Here is a 23,899-nt window from a genome sequence, read left to right on the forward strand (position 1 = left end):
ACAATTAGGTTTCCTATCCCTGTGAGACTAAACAAAATCATATATTTATTGAAAGGCAGTATGTAAAACAAATAACCTACTATGCATATTAAAATCTGAGGTATTCTCTAGTCCCCTTTATTTTATAGGTACACCTTGAGAAAGAAGGTGTCACGTTGACTCTGAATGGGCTTTTGCTGTGGACCAACCCTTTAACAATAGTTACCTTGTTCCCAGGTAAGAACTCTGTTGAACCACGGAGTGTATTTTGCTTCCTTTATTTCACTATTGTCATTCAGAATGGATGGCAAGCTGCAAGGTGATTCATTACTGTGAATGGCCGACCTATCTTCACCCTCTTCTGTAGGGGCTCTTTTCAATAATGCTGTTGCCTACAGTGTTTGAAAGAAAGCACAAAGAAATAACAAACTGTAGCTATATTCCCCTTGTCTCAAAGACCCAATCTTCAAATACAATTTAGGTTAAGCTTTACTTAGGATTTAATTTGCTTTCTGACATTTAACTGAAATTAAAATGTCTTCAAGATAGAGTAACATCTGATTATTTTCCAGCAGAATTTAATTCTTTGTAATAACTTACATTAGAAATAATAATTTCTTTTGGAGGACTGAATCTTACGCAGAAGTGTTTTTCTACCTGTGAAATATGTGCATGAGATGCGACCGCCTCTGTTAATCTGGGCTGGTTTACCCAAGATTTTCTCTTTCATTGCATGAGCCCTTCAGTGGTTTGAGAAAGAGATCTGGAAAAATGTGACCTTGTGGTATCCTCATTCCTCTACAGATAAATGACCCCTGAATTTCCCCCAAATGGGAAAATTGTGTAAAAACTTGGTGGCTGAGGAGGAGTCACTAAGCAAAAAAAGAACTGTTCTAAATGATAATGTTCAATCAAGAATAAAGTTGTTCTGTTGCTAAGTCTGCTGGGGAGCCTGGGAAACTTAACCACTATACTGTTTTACTGTTTTCAAAGGGCACTGAACTGTCTTATCACACCACCTCATGTACTGGGCAAGGAGGTGGGCACAGATTTTATCACAGCCAAATTAAGAGGTAGAGAAAAGGTGGCAATTAACAGGATAGGTTAATATCTCTTAATTCACAGGTCAGCACTCTTAAAAATATGCTGGTAACAAGAGTAAAACCACCAATGATAGCATCGTCCTGCTGCCAGAGTATGTTTCTTTCTCACTTCTTACTCAGAAGTGATTTGCCCAGGCGGTTGGGAGAGGGAACTTTGATGAGTTGCTCACTTTTCATTGGTATCTGACAACAGTAGTAAAAACAGTGCAGTGTCCAACACAATCTGTGGGAAAGGGAGGTGAGATTCTACACATTAATATGAAGAATGGAGCTGGACCAAGCCTCACAGGTCATGTTAGTCCAAGGGTGAAGTAGTTACAACGGAATTTTCCAGTAAACAAGAGGGAAGATGATAATCTTTCCTTGTAATTAACATGAAAGAAGGAGAAAATGTCCTCACAGGGAGAATCACTGAGGCAGAACATGGAAGATCTGACCTTGTAAGTTTGGTTTTGAAAAACACAGCCACTGTCATCATTGGCCTTGATATTCCTGCAACATACTCCTGCCCTCTGCCCTCTGCCCTCTGCCCTCGCCAGGACTGTATGACTTCCTGGGCCCTTGGCCTATCCTAGAGGATGGATCAGCTGATTTCAGGGTATTTAAGAAGTTGGAGTCTCCTTGGCCAAAGGACTTAGTCTCAAGTTAGCCTTGGGATTCCTCTACATGTATAAAGTGATCCCTGGATTTTACTCTAGTTGTGATGAGTCTCTGTTGCGGTGATCTGCACAGTATCCCTGTATCTGTAGACTGGGGTTCAGTAGAGTGTCCTGCCTTTGAAACTCAGGGCTGGCTCCCATAGAGCCCCAATCTCAGCTGCCTACAAGAACCATTGCTCTGCACCTGCTTCTAGAATCTTCCAGAAGAAAGAGGTGAAGAGTAGCACCAGGTCTTTGACTGCCATATGCACCATCCTGGCATGCCTCATTTCTAGATCCTGATCTAGGCTGTCCCCAAGGAGACTTAAGTTCCAACTCTGTGTGTCCAATAATCCTGGGTATATGAAAAGCATTTTAGAATATGAACAAAAAGAACTGACCAAAATTCTGTGGTTATAAAGCTATAATTTTCTCTTTCTGATATTTCAAATAATTCAATCTTTCTGAGAGCACTTCAAATATGCATTTCTCCCTCATATTACCTTATGCAACAACTGTAACTAATAATTTCTTGGCATGAGTTCAAGATAGCCATTGTCTTAAAACACATCTATACTAATAAAAGCCTATGTGGTCGTCACGCACCTCACACATGAGACTGGTTGATTTGGCTCTACTGGCCATGGAGCCAACAAAGAGAACAGCAGATCTCCCTAGTGGGTAATCATCCATCATAAAGAAATCTACAATTTAAGTGCCTAAGGAGCAGGGAATAATGATAAGCAAGGACAGAAACAAAAGTCAAATTCAAACAAGTAATGGTCTGCGGTTTGTAGTCCAAAACAAATTCTATAGAGTCAGGAAAAACATCTGTATTATTTGAAGATCTTTTTGAAAGACATCTTTCTAAGGAAGCCCCCAATGTGAATGATTTTTCAGCCTGAGACTGGAAACACTAACCCATACAGCACCAGAACAAAAGGCCAGGGAAGAGTGAACAAGCTGCTCTCCGCATCTCACACGGGGTTTGAAAGCACTCACAAACTGAAGTTCCCTATCTGAAAAATGTCACCAGACAACAATGTTACCATGGGCCTTCTGACAGTGCTTATGAATGGACTATGCATGGGTTGTTTTTTAAAATCCTCATTTGAGGACATGTTTTTATTGATTTGAGAGAGAGAGGGAGAGAGAGAGAGGAAGTGAGAGAAACATGGATGAGAGAGAGAAATATCAATCGGTTGCCTCCCTTAAGCATCTGACTAGGGATTAAACCTGAAAACTGGGTATGTGCCCTAACTGGGAATCAAACCTGCCACCTTCTGGAGGACAAGATGATACTTCAAGCCACACTGGCCAGGGCTGCATGGGTTTTAACTTACCTATTAACTCATAAAAACTCTGTTTGATTTCAAACATTTGGAAGCCAGGAGCAAAGACTGGAGACTGTCTCACTGTTCTCAGCAGTCTAAAGCCCAAGTCAATACCAATCAACTAGTTACTCACTTTTCTGCCTTCCCAGAAGCCAGCAGAAAGGACTCAGAAATTCAATTAAAAGGCACATATTTGCAAAATGACTGATAGTGATAGCTCCATAGATCAGATCTTACAAAAGATAAAAGTGTCCTATTAATTATACTGAACAGGATACCTAGAATTATTGGCTCAATTCTACTAGAAGTTTTCTCCAAGTTCAGTTTAAATATGAATCCTGCTAGGTCTGGAATTCCGAGAGTCATCTAGGCTAACTCTTAATTTATATGTAGAAACTTATCAATTGTGATACTCAAATGCATAAATAGATAAATGAAGATATTAATGAAAAAGACTTTGTGTCCAAAACACCATTAAGAAAAATAAATGGTGAATATAAAACTGCTCAAATATTACAACGAATTGTACAAATGTATATAAAAAGAGTTCCTACAAGTTAATAAGAAAAGATATTACTAACCTAATAGAAAAATGAGCAAAGAACATGAACTGGCAAATTATAAAAGAAGAAATACAAATGACTAACAAATAGGCAGGGGAAAATTTGACCTCAATTGTAATTAAAGGTCAGATGAACAACAACAAAAATTGGATGTCATTTGTACTTTCAATTTGGTGCTAAAAAATGTTGATAGTATCCAGTTCCATAAAGAGTTCAAAGAAATGATATTTTCATCCATTTTTGGTAACTCTGATGACTCTTCCAGAGTAAGCAGTGCATAGCAAATACCTAAGAGATTCACATAATTTTTGACCTAAAAACTTTACATATAAGAATTCATTCTAAGGAAGTGGGATGGGTACTTGTAAAAACTGAATTGCTCATGTTGTTTGAAACCTTTATCTAGAGAAAAAATTAAAAACAACTTAAATCAGCGGTTCTCAACCTGTGGGTCATGACCATCGGAAAACACATATAGCATATCAGATATTTACATTACGATTCATAACAGTAGCAAAATTACAGTTATGAAGTAGCAAAGAAAATAATTTTATGGTTGGGGGTCACCACAAAATGAGGAACTGTATTAAAGGGTGGAGGCATTAGGAAGGTTGAGAACCACTGAAAATGGTCAACAACAGGAGTCTAGTCAGAGAGACTGGAATATTCATAAAAGAGTGTTTGGACAGCCATGGGAAATTATGTAGAACATGTGATGATTAGAAAAGAAGTTCATTTGTGACAAGTGGGAAAAAAGAAGCTATGTACACAAACAATGTAACCCATGTCAATACATTAACTATCAAAAACCATACACCTCAATGTCAAAAGGTTAAATATGGAGAGTCAGATAATGGCAATTTTCTTTTCTTCTTTTTGGTTACCTTGACATTCCAAGTTGGTATGTTTTTTCCCCCCTGCTAGTAGTAGTTGGTATATTTTTTTTCCCCTGCTAGTTTTTTAAAGAATACATATGCTGGATAGAAAAGATCAAATTTTTGTGATGGGAGGACTGCATGGCGGACTTACAAACACAGCAACCGCAAGTAACTATATAGGATGGTCTGAAATTAAAATTAAAAGTAATTCATGGTGGGTATCTTCCCTGACAAAAGTCAATCTTTACCTTAACTGAGCCTATCTGACGTCTTTAGGCATATAAAATAACATAGTTTTGGGATAGCAAAATAATTTCCGCTTTTCCTGGATGCCTCAGAATACAACCACTGGAGAAAAAAAAAAAAAAAAGTAGAGACCAAAAATCCCCTTATTGTTATTGTTATCATGTTTTTTTTTTTATAATTAAATCTTTATTGTTCAGATTATTACATTTGTTCCTTTTTTTTCCCCCCCATAACTCCCCTCCTCCCAGTTCCCGCCCCACCCTCCGCCCTCACTCCCCACCCACTGTCCTCATCCATAGGTGCACGATTTTTGTCCAGTCTCTTCCCACATCTCCCACACCCCTTTCCCCCCCAAGAATAGTCAGTCCATTCCCTTTCTATGTCCCTGATTCTATTATAATCACCAGTTCATTCTGTTCATCAGGTTATTTATTCACTTGATTCTTAGATTCACTTGTTGATAGATGCATATTTGTTGTTCATAATTTGTATCTTTACCTTTTTCTTCCTCTTCCTCTTCTTAAAGGATACCTTTCAGCATTTCATATAATCCTGGTTTGGTGGTGATGAACTCCTTTAGCTTTTCCTTATCTGTGAAGCTCTTTATCTGACCTTCAATTCTGAATGATAGCTTTGCTGGATAAAGTAATCTTGGTTGTAGGTTCTTGCTATTCATCACTTTGAATATTTCTTGCCACTCCCTTCTGGCCTGCAAAGTTTCTGTTGAGAAATCAGCTGACAGTCGTATGGGTATTCCCTTGTAGGTAACTGAGTTTCTTTCTCTTGCTGTTTTTAAGATTCTCTCTTTATATTTTGCTCTTGGCATTTTAATTATGATGTGTCTTGGTGTGGTCCTCTTTGGATTCCTTTTGTTTGGGGTTCTCCGCGCTTCTTGGACCTATAAGTCCATTTCTTTCACCAGGTGGGGGAAGTTTTCTGTCATTATTTCTTCCAATAGGTTTTCAATATCTTGCTCTCTCTCATCTTCTGGCACCCCTATAATTCTGATGTTGGTACGCTTGAAGCTGTCCCAGAGGCTCCTTACACTATCCTCGCATTTTTGGATTCTTTTTTCATTTTGCTTTTCCGGTTGGATGTTTTTTGCTTCCTCGCATTTCAAATCATTGACTTGATTCTTGCGCTCCTCTGGTCTGCTGTCGGGCGTCTGTATAATATTCGTTATTTCAGTCCGTGTGTGCTTAATTTCTAGTTGGTTCCCCAATATAAGATCGAGGGTCTTATTAGTTTTCATGTAGATCTCATTAAGTTTATCGGCAGCTTCTAAACAGTTCTTGAGAGACCTTAAAAGTGTGGTTCTGAACTCTATTTCTTCCATTGACAATTTTGTCCTGTTTCTTTGTCTCCGCATTTTGTTATGCTTCCTTGGTGCACCCCCTAGTGGTCTTTGTTCGCAGTCTTATAGATAAATCTTGATTGTTGTAGCTAATTCCAGGGAGGGTTTGACCTCCAGGCCAAGTGGCTATGAGAATCAGCTGTGTCAGCAGTGAGAGAACTTCTGTCCTCTAGGGAGGTGCTAATCTAGCCTTTGCCTGAGGCTATCCGGCAAATGCCTCTGCGCAGGGCTTGGGCGGGGCAGGTCGCACAGGATCAACAGGGTGGGCCGGAGAGAGCAGTTATGGCGGCTCTCAGTCCTGTCCCCAGGGGCTCTGCCTCTCTGAGTCCCAGCACCCCCTGCAAAGCTGGGAGAGAAAGCTGCACTCGCTCTGACCGAAGCCAGACAGTCCCGCTTCTCCCGTTTGAGTCTGGGTCCCTAAAGACTCGCCCGGATCTGGAGCTCAGAGTCTGCGACTCCCTCCCGATTGAAAACGCCAACCGCGCCCTCCGCCGCCAGTCCGCTCCGCGCACTCCGCACCTCAGAATTTGACTTCAGCACTGCGCCTCCTCTGAGTGTCCGTATGCGTTTCTCTTTCCTCCTAGTTGTAGGACTTCCACTCAGCCAGCGTTCCTGTGGTTCTGGGTGATGTCCGTTCCGTGTTTTAGTTTCACTTTTGAAGTAGTTGTTCAAAGCAGCAAACTCCGGCGTTAACCTATGCTGCCATCTTGGTTCTCCCCTACAAGGATGTTTTTGCCTTTTACTCAATTCTTCCCCATTATAGCCTGGCTGTAATAAAAGACGTTCCTCGTCCACTTATCATTGTTATCATGTTAATTGTTGACTGTTAACTATCCTATAATTACAAATGTGATTTGTTTTACTTTTTACCCAATCCCAGAGATATTGTTTTCTCCTGCCTCCCTAATCTATAACCAATGAATTTCATGTAACACCTTTACATCTTCCTCTTTGATTCTGATATATAAAATAAGCAGTAAAACTGCCATTTTCCAGGACATTTCCTCAATCTATTGAGATTTTGCTTCCTGGCAACTGTTATCAGTTTGGCTGAAATAAACTCATAAAAATGCAATAGGTTTCAACATTTCTTACACTGACATTTACTTGCTGCAGTAGGCAGGATTCCAAAGCAGCTCATCCAGGACCACCCCGTGAACCTGGACCCGATGCTAGGTACCAGCAAGGGCCCATTGAGCCCCACTGGCTCCCAACCTCACATCAGGTAAACTTGGGTGAGTCATCTCTTTGAATTCACAACCTTCCCTTGCTTGTGGTAGAGGGCCTGACTTTATTTGAGCTGTTCTTAGAAAAATCTTTGAGGTGGCACTAAAGGATAGGAGTTGAGATGGGTGGCTGGTTTTAATTTTGTTTTTTTTCAATTGGAACTACTTAAGTGAAAATCTGAACAACAACACTTTTGTTGGATAAATGAAAGCCTGAACTCATTTGGCTCTGAAGATAAGGGGTACTTCCTCCCTCCAGCTCGAACTTCAGGTATTCTTAGGTGACTAAGAATCTTTGTGGAAGTGTCAGAGAGTATCCCTCACTATACACATGAGTCTCAAAGGGAATTCCAAGCCAACTGTAATTAAATAATTGACTTGTCCTGGAGTGTGAGTTGGTTACTTAGTGCTCTGAGTCCTCACAGTGGTACCAGACAGCTGGGAGAGAAATCAAGACACATAAGAGGGTTGAAAAGTGACTGGGGAGGTGACAGCTCCTTGGAGCTCAACCCATAAGCTGCACACTTCAACCCACCACACAACATCCCTAGAAATTTGTTCAGACTCTATAGATATCCAAAGAAAACTAAAATTAACATGGGAAATCACGCCTGTAAGGTTGACGGACCCCAAAAACCTTAGCTTCTGTTACCCAAAAAACTTCAGCTTCTGTTAATACTCCTGCAGGTTATATGTATAATTTGTATGGAACTTCAACTTGCAAGTATCTATAGAAATGAGAAAATTTAACCAAAAATGGTATCAGCTTGAAAGTGCCAAAGTGAGGGATTTTTGACATGTCCAGATTGATTTTTCTGCATGCTCAATAAGAAAAAGCCAGCTCTAAAATTAAACTGAAAGAATGAGAAGCTTATCTTGATTGGAAATTAGAAGCTTCTAGGAGAGGCTCAGATAAATTATCTTTTCTACAGGAAGTTAATAAGAAAATTTTAGAGACTATCTCTGAACTAAAGAAGGTTTCTGAAGCTAATAAATGCCAACACCCCTTCTACAGCTCTTCCATTATATCCTTTGCTCTCTGAGCTACCGTGTCCAGACTTGCCCTCCCCCTACCTTCTTTCTTTCATTTATATCTTCTCTACTACCACTTTCTATTGAACTAGGGGAAAATGAAAATAGAAATTCAGACAAGGATAAGCCAAGAATTCTAGCAGCTCCCTTCAGGGAAAAAAAGTCTCAGGTAGAAGGGAACCAGTGACTGTATAAGTTCCTTGGACCACAACATAATTAAGAAGGACCTCAAGGGGTACAAAGGAATTTGTTAGAACATATGATCCTGGATATTCTGACCTGTTGCAAATAATATACCTACTGGTTTCTGAAGAAGGGCAATAGAATGGCTGAATAAGGTTAGCTGGCATACGCATGTAGAGTGTTTTTTAAAACAGAGACAGACTAGGAAAAATGCAGGGAATTAGCTCACTGGCTTTACCAAGCCATACCTAACCTTTTCCCCTGGAAAATGAACGGGACCTATATCCAGCAATGTAAAAGAAAGCCTGATGAGTCAGAGCTTGATATCTTTGAACGTTTTGAAAAACTTTCCAACAATACTCAGGTCTGTCTCCAGATAGTTTTGACGATCATCAAAATGATCCCTTATTAAATTTGACATTTTTGGAAGGACTAGATGAAGAGCTTGTAATTCTGGTTAAACAATATAAACTGTCAGACCACACATAATGATGAACTGGCTATTCTGCCTGATGAACTATGTAAAACTATTTAAAGGAGAGAAAAAGATAAATCTACCAAAATCATGAACTTACATCTCCAACAATTAAGCAATCAAGTCAGAGGTACACAAAGGTCTCTTAGAAAAGGGTAGAGACGAGTCTATTTTTATTCTAAAACGCCAGGTTGCTATAGAAGGATTGTAGAAAACTAAAATAGAATTTAGAAAAAGAAAAACAATAGAAGCAAGCATAGAGCTACTCTGAGGACTATGAGAGAGCATTTCTCCTTCTCCTTACTAATACTTTAAGATAAATTAAAATTATCATAAAGGGAAATTACTAAGGCCCTTGGAGATATTGGGGTTATTTTATCCATTCTTAGACCTCTTCTTCAGAAGAAAGCTTCTGTACAAATGGTAGGGGTACCTAATTAACCAAGGACTGTTGTTAAATCAGAACCTATCCCCTTCCAACTAGGGAATGTTATGTGCAACATATATTTTTACTAGTCAGATCAGTCTCAATTCACCTAATAGGGAGAGATTTTCTTGAAACCCATGATGCCCACATACTAGTATCCTTTTTCCCAGAAGGGTGAAATGTATTTAGAACTAAATGAATTGGATACTGAATCAACTGGAAAAATAATGATTTTAAAGAAACTTCTACATAAGGAAAATAATCTTAAGACTGAGTGTTTGTTGCAGGACATTCCAATGCAATTTTGGGCCTTTCCAATGGCAAGATCAAGTAAGTCACTCCTATTAAAATAACTATTTTTATTTTTTTGGTTAATACTCACCTGAGGAAATCTTTTCCATTGACTTTTAGAGAGAGTGGAAGGGAGAGGGAGACACAGAGAGAGAAACACTGATTGGTTGCCTCCAGCATGCACCCTCGCTGGGGCTGGGGTTCGAGCCTGCAACTGAGATATGCGCCCCTGACTGGAATCGGACCCTTCAGTCTGTAGGCTGATACTCCAACCACTGAGCCAAACAAGCTAGGGCTAAAATAACTATTGATAATACTTTGCCTCTACCTAATATTCACCAATATCCTTAAAGACCTGATGCACTAACTGGAATTAAGCCCATTATACAAGATTACTTAAAAGGGGAACTTAAAAATTCCATGTACAAGTCTCTGTAATTCTCCTATCCTTCCAGTAAAAAAACCAAGTGGAAAAGGATGGAGATTTTTTACAGGATCTTATAGCTATAAATAAGATAGTTATTCTGAGACATCCTGTGGTTCCATTTACCTTGTTATCAGCTCTTCCTGGGGACTGCCAATATTTTTCAGTAATAAATTTATGTAGTGCCTTTTTCAGCATTCCAGTAGAAAAAGACAGTCAATATCTCTTACCTTCACCTGGGAAGATTGCCAATTTACTTGGACTGTAAGGCCCCAGGAATATACAGAGTCCCACCTATTTCTCCCAGATATTAAAAATTTATTTAAATGATGTTAAATTTCCTAGAGATTCCACTTTAATCCAATATGTGGATGATTTACTTTTGTGCTCTAGGACATTACTAGACTCCCCAAAGGACACAATTTACCTATTACAACAGCTAGCTGTAAAAGGACGTAAGGTCTCAAAGGATAAGCTTCAATTTTGCTTACCTCACGTAAAACACCTTGGCCATCTCATAACTAAAGATGGGCCACTGATTAACCCTGAGAGACTCAGAGGAATCCTATTTTTTCCTCTTCCCAAAAGAAGAAAGCAGCTTAGAGAATTCCTGGGTTTGACTGGATATTGTCGCAGCTGGTTTCCAGATTTTTCAGTAATGACCCATCCTCTACATGTCTTATTAAAGTCAGATCAACCTGATCCAATTCAATGGAACCCCAAAGGGAAACAAGCCTCTACAAGGCTCTAAAGGAAGTATAATATAAAGCTCCTGTTCTGGGACAACCTACTTACAAATTTCCTTTCTTCCTTTTCACACATAAAAATAAAGGGGATGCTTTAGGAGCTCTAACTCAGAAACATGGAGATCATCATAAACCTATAGGCTATGATGGTGAGCAATTAGACTCAGTAGCAAAAAGGGTCCCTCCCTGGATGAGGGCCATCTCTGCTATAGCCATGTTATGTACACAAACAGAAGAGATAGTTATGGACTCTCCTTTAACTCTTCATGTTCCTCATTCTGTTGAATCTTTACTGAACTCTCATCACACCCAACACTTCTCTGTCAGTCCATTGGCTTCTTATAAACTACTCCTGATTTCTGCACCTAATATTACTTTTACTTGGTGTAACTGTCGAAACCCTGCAACTTTGTTACCTGCTTTACAGGATGAACACACCCACAATTGTGTTTTGCTTACTGACCACCTTCTTGTTCCTAGAAATGATTTACAGGAAATGGCCAGTGATAATGCTGATTTAACTTGGTTTAAAGATGGATCTTATCTGAAAGATAAACGGGACATTACCGAGCTGGATATGCAATAACTTCCATGGTGGACATAATTGAAAGTTTCTATCTACCTGAAATAAAATCTGCACAGTAAGCTGAACTAATTACTCTAACTTGGGCTTGTCAGTTGGCCAAAGATCAAGTAGCCAATATTTACACTGATAGTCACTATGCATTTGGTGTAGCTCATGACTTTGGAATGTTATGGAAACAGTGAGGCTTCTTAACTTTCTCTGGGCAGCTCATGTAAAATGGAAAATTGGTTGCAGAATTATTAGATTTCATTCAGCAACCCAAACAATTAGCAATTATCAAAATCCCAGGACACTCTAAAACTACCGCCATGGAAGCAAAAGGAAACCATTCAGCCTATGCTGCAGCTAGGCAGGTGGAGTTTAACAGTCAAGTTATTCATACCTGAGAATGCTCCTTGCTTTCTATTAAATCAATAACAGACTATCTTTTACAGTTCCAATAGAGCTGTGGGAGAAGAAAAAAGGATATGGCAACAAAAAGGGGGAACCTTTGACCCAGGCAAACAGAAGTGGCTTGACCCAATCAGAAATCAATCTCACAATAGGGGCCCAACTCCATATACTGAGCTAACACATTGGAGACCTGAAAAGATGATTTAATGGAGTGAACAATATTACTGGAAACTTTCTCCTACTGTAGCTCATAAAGAGTACAGCGGATGTTCCATTTATTCAAAATATAACCCAGGAAAACCAATTCATAGATCCCAATGACATTTTCCACTTCCTTTAGGTCAATTTGAGGTATGGCAATTATATTTTATCCAAATACCACCATTTCAGGGATACAAATATATATTAGTTATGATTTGTATGTTTTCTCATTAGTTCGAGGCATTCCCTTACAGGGGAACAACAGCCTTAATGGTTGGTAAATTGTTATAGGAAAAATAATTCCTAGTTGGGGAATTTCCTCTGAGTGAATCACAGTGACCATGGTCTCATTTCACTGGGAAAATAATAAAATCCACAATTGTTATTGTGCTTATCAACCTCAGTCCTCTGGTTTGGTGGAATGTAGCATGGTACAATAAAAGTTCAACTAGCCAAAATTTCAGAAGCCTTTAATCTCCTCTAGACAAAAGCTCTCCCTATAGTGCTCCTCAACCTAATATACACTCCTTTTGGTAAACATAGACTTTCTCTTTATGAAATAGTCACTGGATACCCTATGCATCTGCATGAAAGTGCATATGAACCAACTTTACTAAAAAGAGACATTCTACATTATTGGTGAGGAATAATTAACCAGTTTAAAGAGCTCAATAAATTAGTAACTAATTCATTTCACAGTATATTCCCTGAGAAGAAGATTTCAAAGACCATGGCTTATAGCCAGGAGATTTGGTCTATTGGAAAAGACATCAAGAAAAAAAAGACTCTCTCCAACTTCATTGGAAGGGACCTTACTAGGTATTACTAACCAACCCATGCGCAGCCAAACTCAAACGAGGTTACTCATGGATACACATTTCTCATTTAAAAAAGGCACCTAACTGCACGAAAGGATCTCTACTCCTGTCTCTGACACCTATCTCCATCTACAGCGAAGATCAAATATTTTTTGAGAAGTTGTTCCAAGACACCAACAAGGCCTGTATGCTCACAAATTGATGTTGAAAATTGTTAAATTTGTTCTTTGAACTTCTCTCAAACCTTATATCACCTAATTGCTCTTATATCGCCTAATTGTTATTAATTGAATATACATAAAATGACTCTTCTATTGTTACTATCCTCCTTATGGTTTCCTAACGGAAACAATATCTGTCTCCTCAGGCCCCCTTTCTTATTAGATATAAAAAATTTAACTTGGGTACCTGCTAAGCTTTCTCACCTACCAGACGATATTCTGATTTTCAGTTATGATAATAAAGTTAACACTTTGTTGAACCATGACCTCCTGGTTCATAGGTCGATGCTCAACCACCAAGCCATGTTAGTGGGCTGATGTATCTTAAAAGCCCAGGTACCTCAGTTAGATCTTAAGCTTAGATTCTCAGTAGTTCAACTGGCTGGCATAGGGACCATCCTCAGTAACACTAGAATACTTCCAATGGGAATTAGATGGGCAATACTTAAAAATAGTAAACAATGGGAACCCAGCTCACTATCTAATTGTAAAAATCAAAGAGGTGAATGGTTATGTCCCCAATCTATATGGGATACTGAATTCACCCAATCCTGGCCTATTGTATTTACCCTGATAAATAACAATATATGGTATACAGAAAAAGGACGTTTTTAGGGAAGGGTTAGGAAATTCTTCTGTTATACTAAGTAATTTTTATTGTAACAATCCCAAATATACATGGACAACATAAACATTCAAGCCTATGAAGGATTTTGTGAGTTTATTTGAACCAAGCCTTGTCCACAATTGTCAGGAAGCAAAATCTCAATGGATTGAAATAATGCTCCAGAGAATGGCAGTTTCACACCTTATTTTATACATTACAATCAAAAGAGGAGACATAAGTGGACAGATGGGAGGCGGGAGAAAGCAAAGCAGGATGGGGGAACCCCTGGGATTGGATAAAAAGTAAAATGACAGACACACACTTCTTTCACTGAGGTGGGTGCAGGATAGATAATAGTCAACAATTAACTCAATGACAATGAGGGGATTTGTGGTCTCTGCAGAGCGGTGCCTGTGCTTTGAAGGTTCTGGAAAAAGGAAAATTCCTTTGACATTCTAATGATATGTTATCGTAGATGCAAAAAGATAAGAAACAGGCTCACTTAAGGTAAAGATTGACCTTTGTCAAGGAAGATACCGGCCTAGGGCATGACTAACCACCATAAACTGCTTTTAGTTTAAAAAGTTTTAATTTCAGACCATCCTTGTGGTTATTTTAGGTCTGTGAGTTTGCAAGGTCACCATGCAGGCATTCCCGGAGCTAGTCAGGTAGCATGTGGCCCCTTTTTGTCCATAACATTGAATACTATGGTAATATGACATAATACTGAAATTATAAGCAATTAAAAGCAAGGGAAAGTATTCAGATGAATATTCAAGAGAGAACAAGAAACCAGCCCATCATTTAGGGAGAGGTGAGGGGATTCCTGTGACCAGTCACATGTCTGATTGATGTGTGTGTGGGCAAAAGGACCAACCTATTCTACCAGTGACACCAGCAGATCACTCTGCTTTGTTTGGAGTTTTCCCAGGTGGAAACAAACATCATTTAAAATAAAAGGAGTATTAAGGCTCTTTGTATTTTAATGAAGCACCCAACTCATTTTTTTTTCATATAAAGTAATTACAAATTTTTTTGATTTAAAGTATGCAGCTCAATAAGGTAATTGCCTAATAGATTATGCGGGTGCTGTGGACCTTATCGTCTTGAGCGGACATAATCCCAGTTTCAGAGCTTAATGATGTATTTACTCAAGAGATGGATTGACTCCCGCTGACAGCAAGGGGACCCACAGGTAAACATCATTTACTTGTGCTGTTTAATTAGCCATTTACCCAAGAGATCAAAGTAAATATTTCTGAGCTTCATTAGACTCTTACTTAACCAAGTAATTACTAGGAAAGCTTTCTTAAATTTTGAAAATCTTTAAGAATTTTATCTATAGAGAAATATTTAACCCATATTATTTACTAAATGTATATATTGTTTCAACGCAGGATAACAACTCTGAGATACTTGATTTTTGCTAATTGTAAACGGATGTTGCATAAACTAAAACAGTCCTAGAACCCACAAAAGCATTTTAGTCCTAAAGCTCCCAACGTTTGCCCTGCCCACATAATTTTGGTAACAATTTTCATTGTTGCTGTGCATTTCTTCATTCAGAACCTAACCATTTGTGAAACTGCTGCTTTACTTCCATCTTTAAGCACATATGTTGTCATTAATTTATTGGTAATTTTATGATTGCCACTAAGATGAGATCATGATGATTTAAAGGAACATAGCAGAATATAATTTGATTCCTGAATTTTAACTGGGCAGCCTCCTCTCATTAATAATGGAGTTATTATTTGAAAATTTTAAGTGGATCGGTTGTCTAGAACTTGGAATATGTTTTCTAATATAAACAACACCCTTTAAAAAAAGTTTAGATAACAAAGAGCATTCAACCAATACTAATTTCACCCTTGACACAGCTGATGTGATGTATGAGACAGGCTAGTAAGCCAGGACAGGTGGAATAGGGAAACTGGGACAGATAGCTGAAAAAACGAACAAAGCAATTTACAGCAGATATAGAAGGTCACCTCCTTAGAAATAACATCTAGGCCTCAGTTGTATTTCAGCTCCAGACCCAGAAAAGCAGCAAAACCAGGTGGGCAGCACCAGGACCAGCTGCAATGACTGACAACCCCCTGCCCTGATACTGACCAATCAGTAGAGACCAAGGCCTGGAGAAGCACAGCTAGAAAACTGACGAATATTCTGCTGAAACCGTCCCCTGAGACCTCCCCTAAGAATCCCACCTTCAAGAAAGAGATAAAGCCTCAAGACAAAGGGCCCAGCACTCACTCTCCCTCTGGGAAGCAGCCCCTGCCATTCTCTATCCTCTCTTCCCCTGCTTCTCCCCCAACAGGCATGCATCTTCTAAACTCCAAAGGACCCCATGAGGCTTGCAACCAGGGGAGCAAATGAGCAGCTCATCCCAGGCTAAACACCTAAACTTGTACCCAAGGCCTCCTTTTCTCTGATTTCCCAGAGAGCTAAGGCAGCCCAGCCTAGGCTCTCCTGCTCCTTCTATGCTAAGTCCTTTCTTGTTTTATGTCCCCAGCTTCAATAAATGTTCCCTCATAGTCATCTGGATTTGTGTTGTGAAATTTTTCCTGCATGAAGTCAAGAACCCACACACTACAAGCGAGCCCTAGGCAGACCCACCAAGGGCCAGGTCTCCTTTCCAGTAGCAGTACTTGTTATAAACTATTTTATTACAGAACTAGAGGTCCAGTGTATAAATTCGTGCACGGGTGGGGTATGGCTGGCCCAGTGGTTGGCTGGCCGGCCCCACCCTCTGGTCGAACTTGTGGTTGGTTGAACTCCTGCCGAGGGGACAATTTGCATATTAGCCTTTTATTATATAGGATAGTACTAAATGAAATGGGCAATGAAATTTGAAAACAAAATCCTTCTTAAGATTTACATTTATCAACAGTTATGGAATGGATTTAGAAAACATAGGTTCTGTTATTCCTAAAAAACATTATTCTTTCTGAAAGAACATTCACACAAATGGTATCATACCTCAGCCAAAACCAAACTGTTATTTACTGATTCACACATCATGCAGAAAATGAAAATGTTTTCAAAAAGGATATACACAGGTTATTTTTTAAAAGGAGCATCGTATCCTTGAGATGCATATGGGGGCTCTATCTGTAGCTGTAATGATTTACTACAGAAGAAAGAAAGATGAGAGGAAGGAGGCTCGAGAAGGGAGAGGAGGAGAAAGGAGAGGAGAGATGAAAGAGCTGGAGAAGAAAGAGAAGGGAGGCAAAAAAGGGGTGAGAGAGAGAGAAAGAGAGAAAGAGAGAAAATGGGAGGAGAGAGAAAAGTAAGAAGATGGGGAGAGAAGGAAGATGAGGATGAGGTCTGAAACAGTATGATGGTAATAACACATGTGAATTTGGGTTGGTAGGTATATTGTATCATCCTATGTATATATGTTTGATATACTTTTAAAAAGTCCTTTTACTTTCTCTCCTACTCTGTGTCTCTTTTTTAAATCCTCACTCGAGGACATGCCTTCTATTGATTTTTAGAAAGAGAGGACGGGAGAGGAGGGAGGGAAAGAAGGGAAGAGAAACATCGATGTGAGAAAAAAACATCGATAGACTGCTTCCTGTACGTGCCCCCACCGGATATAGAACCTGCAACCTACGTATGTGCCTGACTGGGAATCGAATCTGGTGCATGGGATGATGCTCCAACCAATAGAGTCACCTGGCCAGGGCCCTTCTACTCTTTTGTAACTTAAGAGGCAAGGAAAGGGCAGGGACTTGAGATCTGAAAGTTCCTGGAAGACGTGAGGGGAGATGGCAGAGGCTCTGGACATACAGCAACACAGGTGCACAACTCTGAGACAGAGGTGGCAAGGCTCCAGGAGGGGCACATGTAGAATCCTTGAACTATGTGCATGATAAAAATAACAACTTAAAAAGGATCAAAGACAGAAAACCCTATATTATGCATATGGAGGAGAAACAATGATTTGCAATAAGACAAATTCATATTAAACTTAGGAGAAAAAAGACCATCTCTTTGACTATGGCTTTTCTAGGAAATGACAAAGACTACAATGGGAATGCTCTAAATCTCTCTCCCCCCGCCCCCCCACCTCTCATTACCAACTCCTAAGTCTGGCCCCTCCTTGTCTTGTCTGAACTCCTACAGGGTTCCCTCCTCCTGGTCTAGGTCCTAATCCAAGCAGGTGACATTCCCCAAAGCACTGCAGAATCTTAGTATAGCCCTGCTCAGAAAGCTCCCATGGCTTTCCAACATCTATTTAACTAAACATAAGCTCCCTAGCCTGGCCTGGACCCTGCACAGCTGGGCCAGGGAACACCTTGGACTTTCTCGCCCACTATCCCCAGCCTGGTGCCCACACTTTGGCCACAGAGGATGACCCTGCTCCATTTCCTGAATATATGTTGGCTTTTCTGGTCTGTTCTCTGGCTCATAACAGTCCTTCCCTCTCATCCCACCCTGTACTCATAGCCTGTCAAAATCTTGTCAGTCTTTTAAGGGTCGCCTCCCCCTTGCCCCGTTTCTTCCATTGTAAAGTCTGCCCTCATTGCTGCTCCAGATAGGTAGGCTCCCTTTTCTGAAGGCCCACATTTTTTGCCATTTTCTTATTACATGCATCCCACTATGCCATTCCCCAGAATGGGGCCACGTTTTATTGATGTCTTTCCCTCCAATGGATCTGGGATGGTGCCTGTGTACAGAAATGGATTGATACATAATTGCTGAATTGACATGAATGACCAACCATACAGTGTTTTGAAAGTACAGAGTGAAGAAAGAAAACCAGAATGCTGTAAGATGCTTCTAAGCTCCTTGGAAAATGTTGTGGTAGATGTGTTTAATTAGATCTTACATCTAGGACCCGAATTAACTTTATGTAAGGAGGTGAGATTCCTACACAAACAATATGCAAAAGGCCTGAGATCAGAAAGTTAAAACCAACTACAGAACCTCATTTATTAGTTATTTTCTCAAATATGTTAAGAATGTAACTATTTCCTCAAATCATTACCTTGTACATCTTGAAACTTAAAAAAAAAAAGACTAACCTTTGTCCTCTGGTCCACATGGTTGACTGGGAAAACTTCAGACAGTTTAGCTATCTCTTCTTCGACAGAATTATAATGTTCTTTCAAGGTGGCAACACCCTGACTCAATGGTGCCCCTAATAAGCCTGAGGCTGGTGCTTGGTCAGATCTATAAAACAGAAACAGGAGAAACATTAGAAATTTGTAAGTTTGGGGTCTTATGAGATTCCCACATTTTAAAAGGCCCCATAATCAAGTTAGTAGAAGGTAATCCAGAAAAGCCTGGAACCTAATTTATTCTGGACTAAGGACATTTTTAGAGTCCAGGTACATTTAAATTTTTTATTACTTTATTCTGTTTATCATTTGATTGTTAGACAAGCAATCTCAACTTCGGCTGTGCAGTGGAACCATCTGGGAAAATCTGTGAAATGTAACTACCTGGTGCCACCCGCTACAGAGTCTAGGAAAATAGGTCTGGGGTGTGACCCAGCCATAACAATTTTTTTAAGGCATATAGAGTGCTCTAACGTGCAGTCATGGCTTCAAATCACTGCATAGATGGCCATGCTCCTCTTAAATGTTGTTAAAAGAAATAGGTCACATTTTCATCTCAACAATGGTTTATCTTGGTTATACTCTTACTATGGTCTACTTATAATTAAAAATATTAAGGTAGCATTAGGAAAGAGTTAAAAAGTAAGCCAACCTTGCATGTATGCTATGGTATTTGAATGCTGAAAGGAACCAGGGCCCCTTAGAAAAATTCCCTATTCCAGTTCTGGGGCAGGAAATGTACAAGAGAGCTTGGAACACCTTATCATACCAGAAAGGAAGGAAGCTATCAAAGGCTACTGAGTCATGTCAAAAGCCTCAGGAGCTATCTTAGAGAGGGGATCCCACTGGCCAAAGATGGCACAATTTGAGCACCAAAAAGAGTAATGGTGACAATGGACTGACATAACTAGTATATAGAAAGCCGTGACTTCTTTTAAACAATAAAAAATAATGAAATTAAAATTATTTAGCCTTAAAAAGGAAAGAAATCTTGCCACATGCTACAATAGGGATAAATCTTAAGGACATTGTCCTAAGTGAAATGAGCTGGCCATAAAAAGACAAATACTGTATGATTCCACTCACATAGGCTAGTCAAATTCATAGAAAGAGAAAGGAGGATGGAAATTGGAGGAGGGAGAAATGGAGAGTTGTTTAATGGTATAGATAGAGTTTCAGTTTTGTAAAATTAAAAAGTTCCTGCCCTGGCTGGTTTTGCTCAGTGGATGGAGCATTGGCCTGTGGACTGAGGGATCCCGGGTTCGATTCCGGAGAGGGGCACGTGCCTAAGTTTCGGGCTTGATCCCCAGTGGGGGGTGTGCAGGAGGCAGCCAATCAATGATTCCCTCCCATCATTGATGTTTCTAACTCTCTCTCCCTCTCTCTCTGAAATCAATAAAAATATTTTTTTAAAAAGTTCCAGAGATTGGTTGCACAACAATATGAATGTACTTAACACTACTGAATTGTACACTTAAAAATGGTTAAGCTGCTAAATTTTATGTGTGTTTTACCATAATAAAAAATATAAACAAAATAACCTTTGGATGCTGCTAGGGCAACAATTTGTTACTCTGAAAATTGTAAGTAAAGGGATAGAATCACACATTTATCCTGTTTTTGTGGTAAAAAAGTACATTTCAGAGTTACCAAGTAGTTGATGGGAAAAGTTCTTCCAACTAATAAATGCAGAAGAATGAATGAATAAGAAAAACCACCATTTTGAAAGTCCAAATTAATCAATGCATGTAGGAAATCATCATAATTTTGTGATTGCATAATAGGAAACTTTATATCAGAGCATCGTCTGCCAAGGCTCGAATCCATGGATTAGTCTTAGCAACACTAACAATGGGATGACCAGACATGTGATGTCTGAGGAAGTGTAATAAAAAGTACAAAAAAATCAATGAAACCAAGGCTGGTACTTTGAAAGGATAAAGAAAATTGATGAACCGTTAGCCAGACTCATCAAGAAACAGATAGGACCCAAATAAATAAAATCAGAAATTAAAGTGGAGGAATAACCATTGACAACACAGAAATACAAAGGATTGTAGGAAAATACTATGAACAGCTATATGCCAACAAGCTGGACAATGTGGATGAAATGGACAAATTCCTAGAAAAATATAATCTCCAAAAACTGAATCAGGAAGAATCAGAAAACCTGAATAGGCCAATAACAACTGATGAAATGGAAGCAATAATAATAAAAAAAAATTCCAAGCAAACAAAAGTCCAGGTCCAGATGGCTTCATAGGGGAGTTTTTCCAAACATTCAAAGAACTAACACCTATATTCTTCAAACCATTCAAAAAAATCCAAGAGGAAGGAATACTTCCAAGCTCTTTTTAGAGGCCAGCATTACCCTAATTCCAAAACCAGATAAAGACACTACAAAGAAAGAGAATTACAGGCCAATATCCCTGATGAACAGAGATGCTAAAATCCCCAACAAAATATTAGCAAGTATATTAAAAAGATCATACACCATGACCAAGTGGGATTTATTCCAGGGATGCAAAGCTAGTACAGTATTTGCAAATCAATAAATGTGATATATGACATAAAAAGACTGAAAGACAAAAATCACACGATCATATCAACAGACACAGAAAAAGCATTTGACAAAATCCAACACCCATTTTTGATAAAAACTCTCAGCAAAGTGGGAATAGAGGGAGTATATCTCAACATGTAAAGGCCATATATGGCAAACCTACAGCCAACATCATACCTAATGGGAAAACAACTTATTAAAGAAGGTTCTTAATTGTGACAACCTTTGCCTGACCTACTAACCCTTCGTTTTTCCCAAGACTTGAATGAAGTGTCATGTATCATTGGAATCCATGAACTTATTTAAAACTTCCCAGAATGATTCTAAGGCAGGGATGGGCAAACTTTTTGACTCGAGGGCCACAATGGGTTCTTAAACTGCACTGGAGGGCCGGAACAAAAGCATGGATGGAGTGTTTGTGTGAACTAATATAAATTCAAAGTAAACAGCATTACATAAAAGGGTACGGTCTCTTTTTTTTGTTTGTTTTATTCATTTCAAACGGGCCGGATCCGGCCAGCGGGCCATAGTTTGCTCACGGCTGTTCTAAGGTTTCTGGCTGGTTTAGTAGCAGCCCCTTCAGCAACTTGCCTCTCTTGGTTCTGACCAGACGTCACCGATGTCATAATGCTACCCAATTCCTTTGTTCTGATTCCATGTAAATAAATTTATATTTGCATCTTTATTTTGTTTCACCACAGATTTTCCTACTAGAAAAATGCACGCACAGGCCACCAGCAAATTTTAGCCCATTCAGCTGGTATATTTCTCATAATGAATAAATCAACTGTGTTTCTGTCCAGAAAGCATGTTTAGGTAGGTTGAATTAAACTTGAAAACAAGTTGAATTAAAATGAATTAAATCAGTTAAATAAGTAGGGATGGATTACTTATCAGATACCAGCCTGTCTGGTGACTGTGCACATGGTTTTTGCAGAGGCAAAGCCAAGGCAAGGCTCTGGTTACTAATAACCCTGCCAACTGAAACCATTATTTGGGTCCTGGCATGAAAAAAACAGTTAGGGTTTCCTATGATTATTACCCAGATTTCATAAAAAGATGAAACCCATTAACGACTTGCATGGAGGCAAATAGCAAATAAGCTATTGAAGGAGGTACAGCATCTAGAATTTGTGACTTCTGAACAGTGACACCAACGCTTAAAGCACAAAACCAGGCGTTCTTGCAGATTTATTTCAGGACAGACTGGGCAAGAAGTGTAAGAGCCATGGCTGTCCTTGCATGCAGTCTTGCCCATGGTTCTACATAAACACACCAAACCAGAAAATCTACAAAGTGACTTAAAGGAATTTTTTCGCTTTTGTGTACTTTACATTGGAAAGTTTATAAACACCAATGCCTCACAGAAAAACAAAGTTTGATGTCACCTAAGTTATATACTCCTCTAAATAAAAGACTAGCCTTTAAATAATCTACAATTAACTTCATATGCTTGGAATGGGTTCTGATCAGAAAACTGCAATTTAAACAAAGTGTACCAGAATTTCCAACTGGTTTACAAAAGATTGGTAATTTGACGGAAGTTTTAAATGCACACAAAGTAATAAATACCCCCGATTTTTTTTCTGAACATAAGCCGTATATGCTATACTCCAAAAAATATAAAAATGACTCAATTTTTCATCATGAGTTTGGGAGCACAATTGGGCAATTGTATCTGAAAGTAGCCACTAACAATTAGTTGCATCTGGAAAAAAAAAAAAAGGGGGTAGTCTCATTAGGGTTTTGATATAAAACTACTTATTAAGTAATTATTTTAATGTTAAATTTTTTTCCAGAAGGCAACAAATAAATTTTTTTATCAATTACCCCAAATGACATGAATAATATTTTAATAATTCATCATTGTCTAAAATAATAACTTGTTCTTCTACCTAATAAGAGTAAACCTTTTATATGAAGATCTTTGAACACTTAGTCCTTGATATAAGAAAAACCAACAACGATGATAGGAATTTTTTGTTTTAAGTTGCTTCGTTTTGTGAGCAGGAATTCATTCTTCATACTCTCTTTTAGCAGATGCTCTGGGGCAGATGTCCCATTTTATAAAGGAAAGAGACAGCTATCAACTGCCATGGTTTGGCCAGGGAAACCAGCAGGGCTGCTGCCACATCAAGCACGGCTACAGGCTTTTATGAATTCATGGCCTGTCAGAGCCTTCCCACTCCGCCCAGCTTAGAATTTCGTAACTGAAGAGTCACTAACAATTGAGGAACAAAAGTAGGTCACTCTTTCCAAATCTGTGTTTCTGGAATGGCTTATAAAATTGACCACTGAGCTGCTTCAGTCCAGGGGAGATTGCAAAGCAGACGGGAATATTTCACTTAGCGGAATGGCCCAGCAATAGCTGTGGGGGGTGGAGGAGCCCAGAGGGTGCCTAGATGAAGAAGTCCATGGGAGAGCCTGATGCCATGATGAACACTTGTTAGAAAGAATCTATATTTAAAGACACAATTGCTCATCTCAAAGGTCATATAAACACTTGGCACTTTATCCAAGGCTAGAGAGTAAACCAGTGATA

At 39.1% G+C, this 23,899-nt stretch overlaps 1 protein-coding gene across 7 annotated transcripts in view; it reads right to left on the reverse strand.

Moving 5' to 3' along the window:
• The window catches only part of KIZ (kizuna centrosomal protein), a 119,014-nt gene that overhangs the window by 35,693 nt on the left and 59,422 nt on the right, over nt 1–23,899 (reverse strand). For all 7 annotated transcript variants that reach the window (XR_009454018.1, XM_059705408.1, XM_059705409.1 and 4 more), the window contains 2 exons: nt 18,759–18,906; nt 206–371 (listed from right to left, as the gene is read on the reverse strand). Coding sequence is in view for 6 of the 7 variants with exons in the window: in XM_059705408.1 (XP_059561391.1) it covers nt 206–371; nt 18,759–18,906 (314 nt within the window). In the remaining variant the exon portion in view is untranslated. The remainder of the gene's footprint in view (nt 1–205; nt 372–18,758; nt 18,907–23,899) is intronic.

This window comes from Myotis daubentonii, chromosome 8 (genome assembly GCF_963259705.1).
Source record: "Myotis daubentonii chromosome 8, mMyoDau2.1, whole genome shotgun sequence".
NCBI classification, from domain to species: Eukaryota; Metazoa; Chordata; class Mammalia; order Chiroptera; family Vespertilionidae; genus Myotis; species Myotis daubentonii.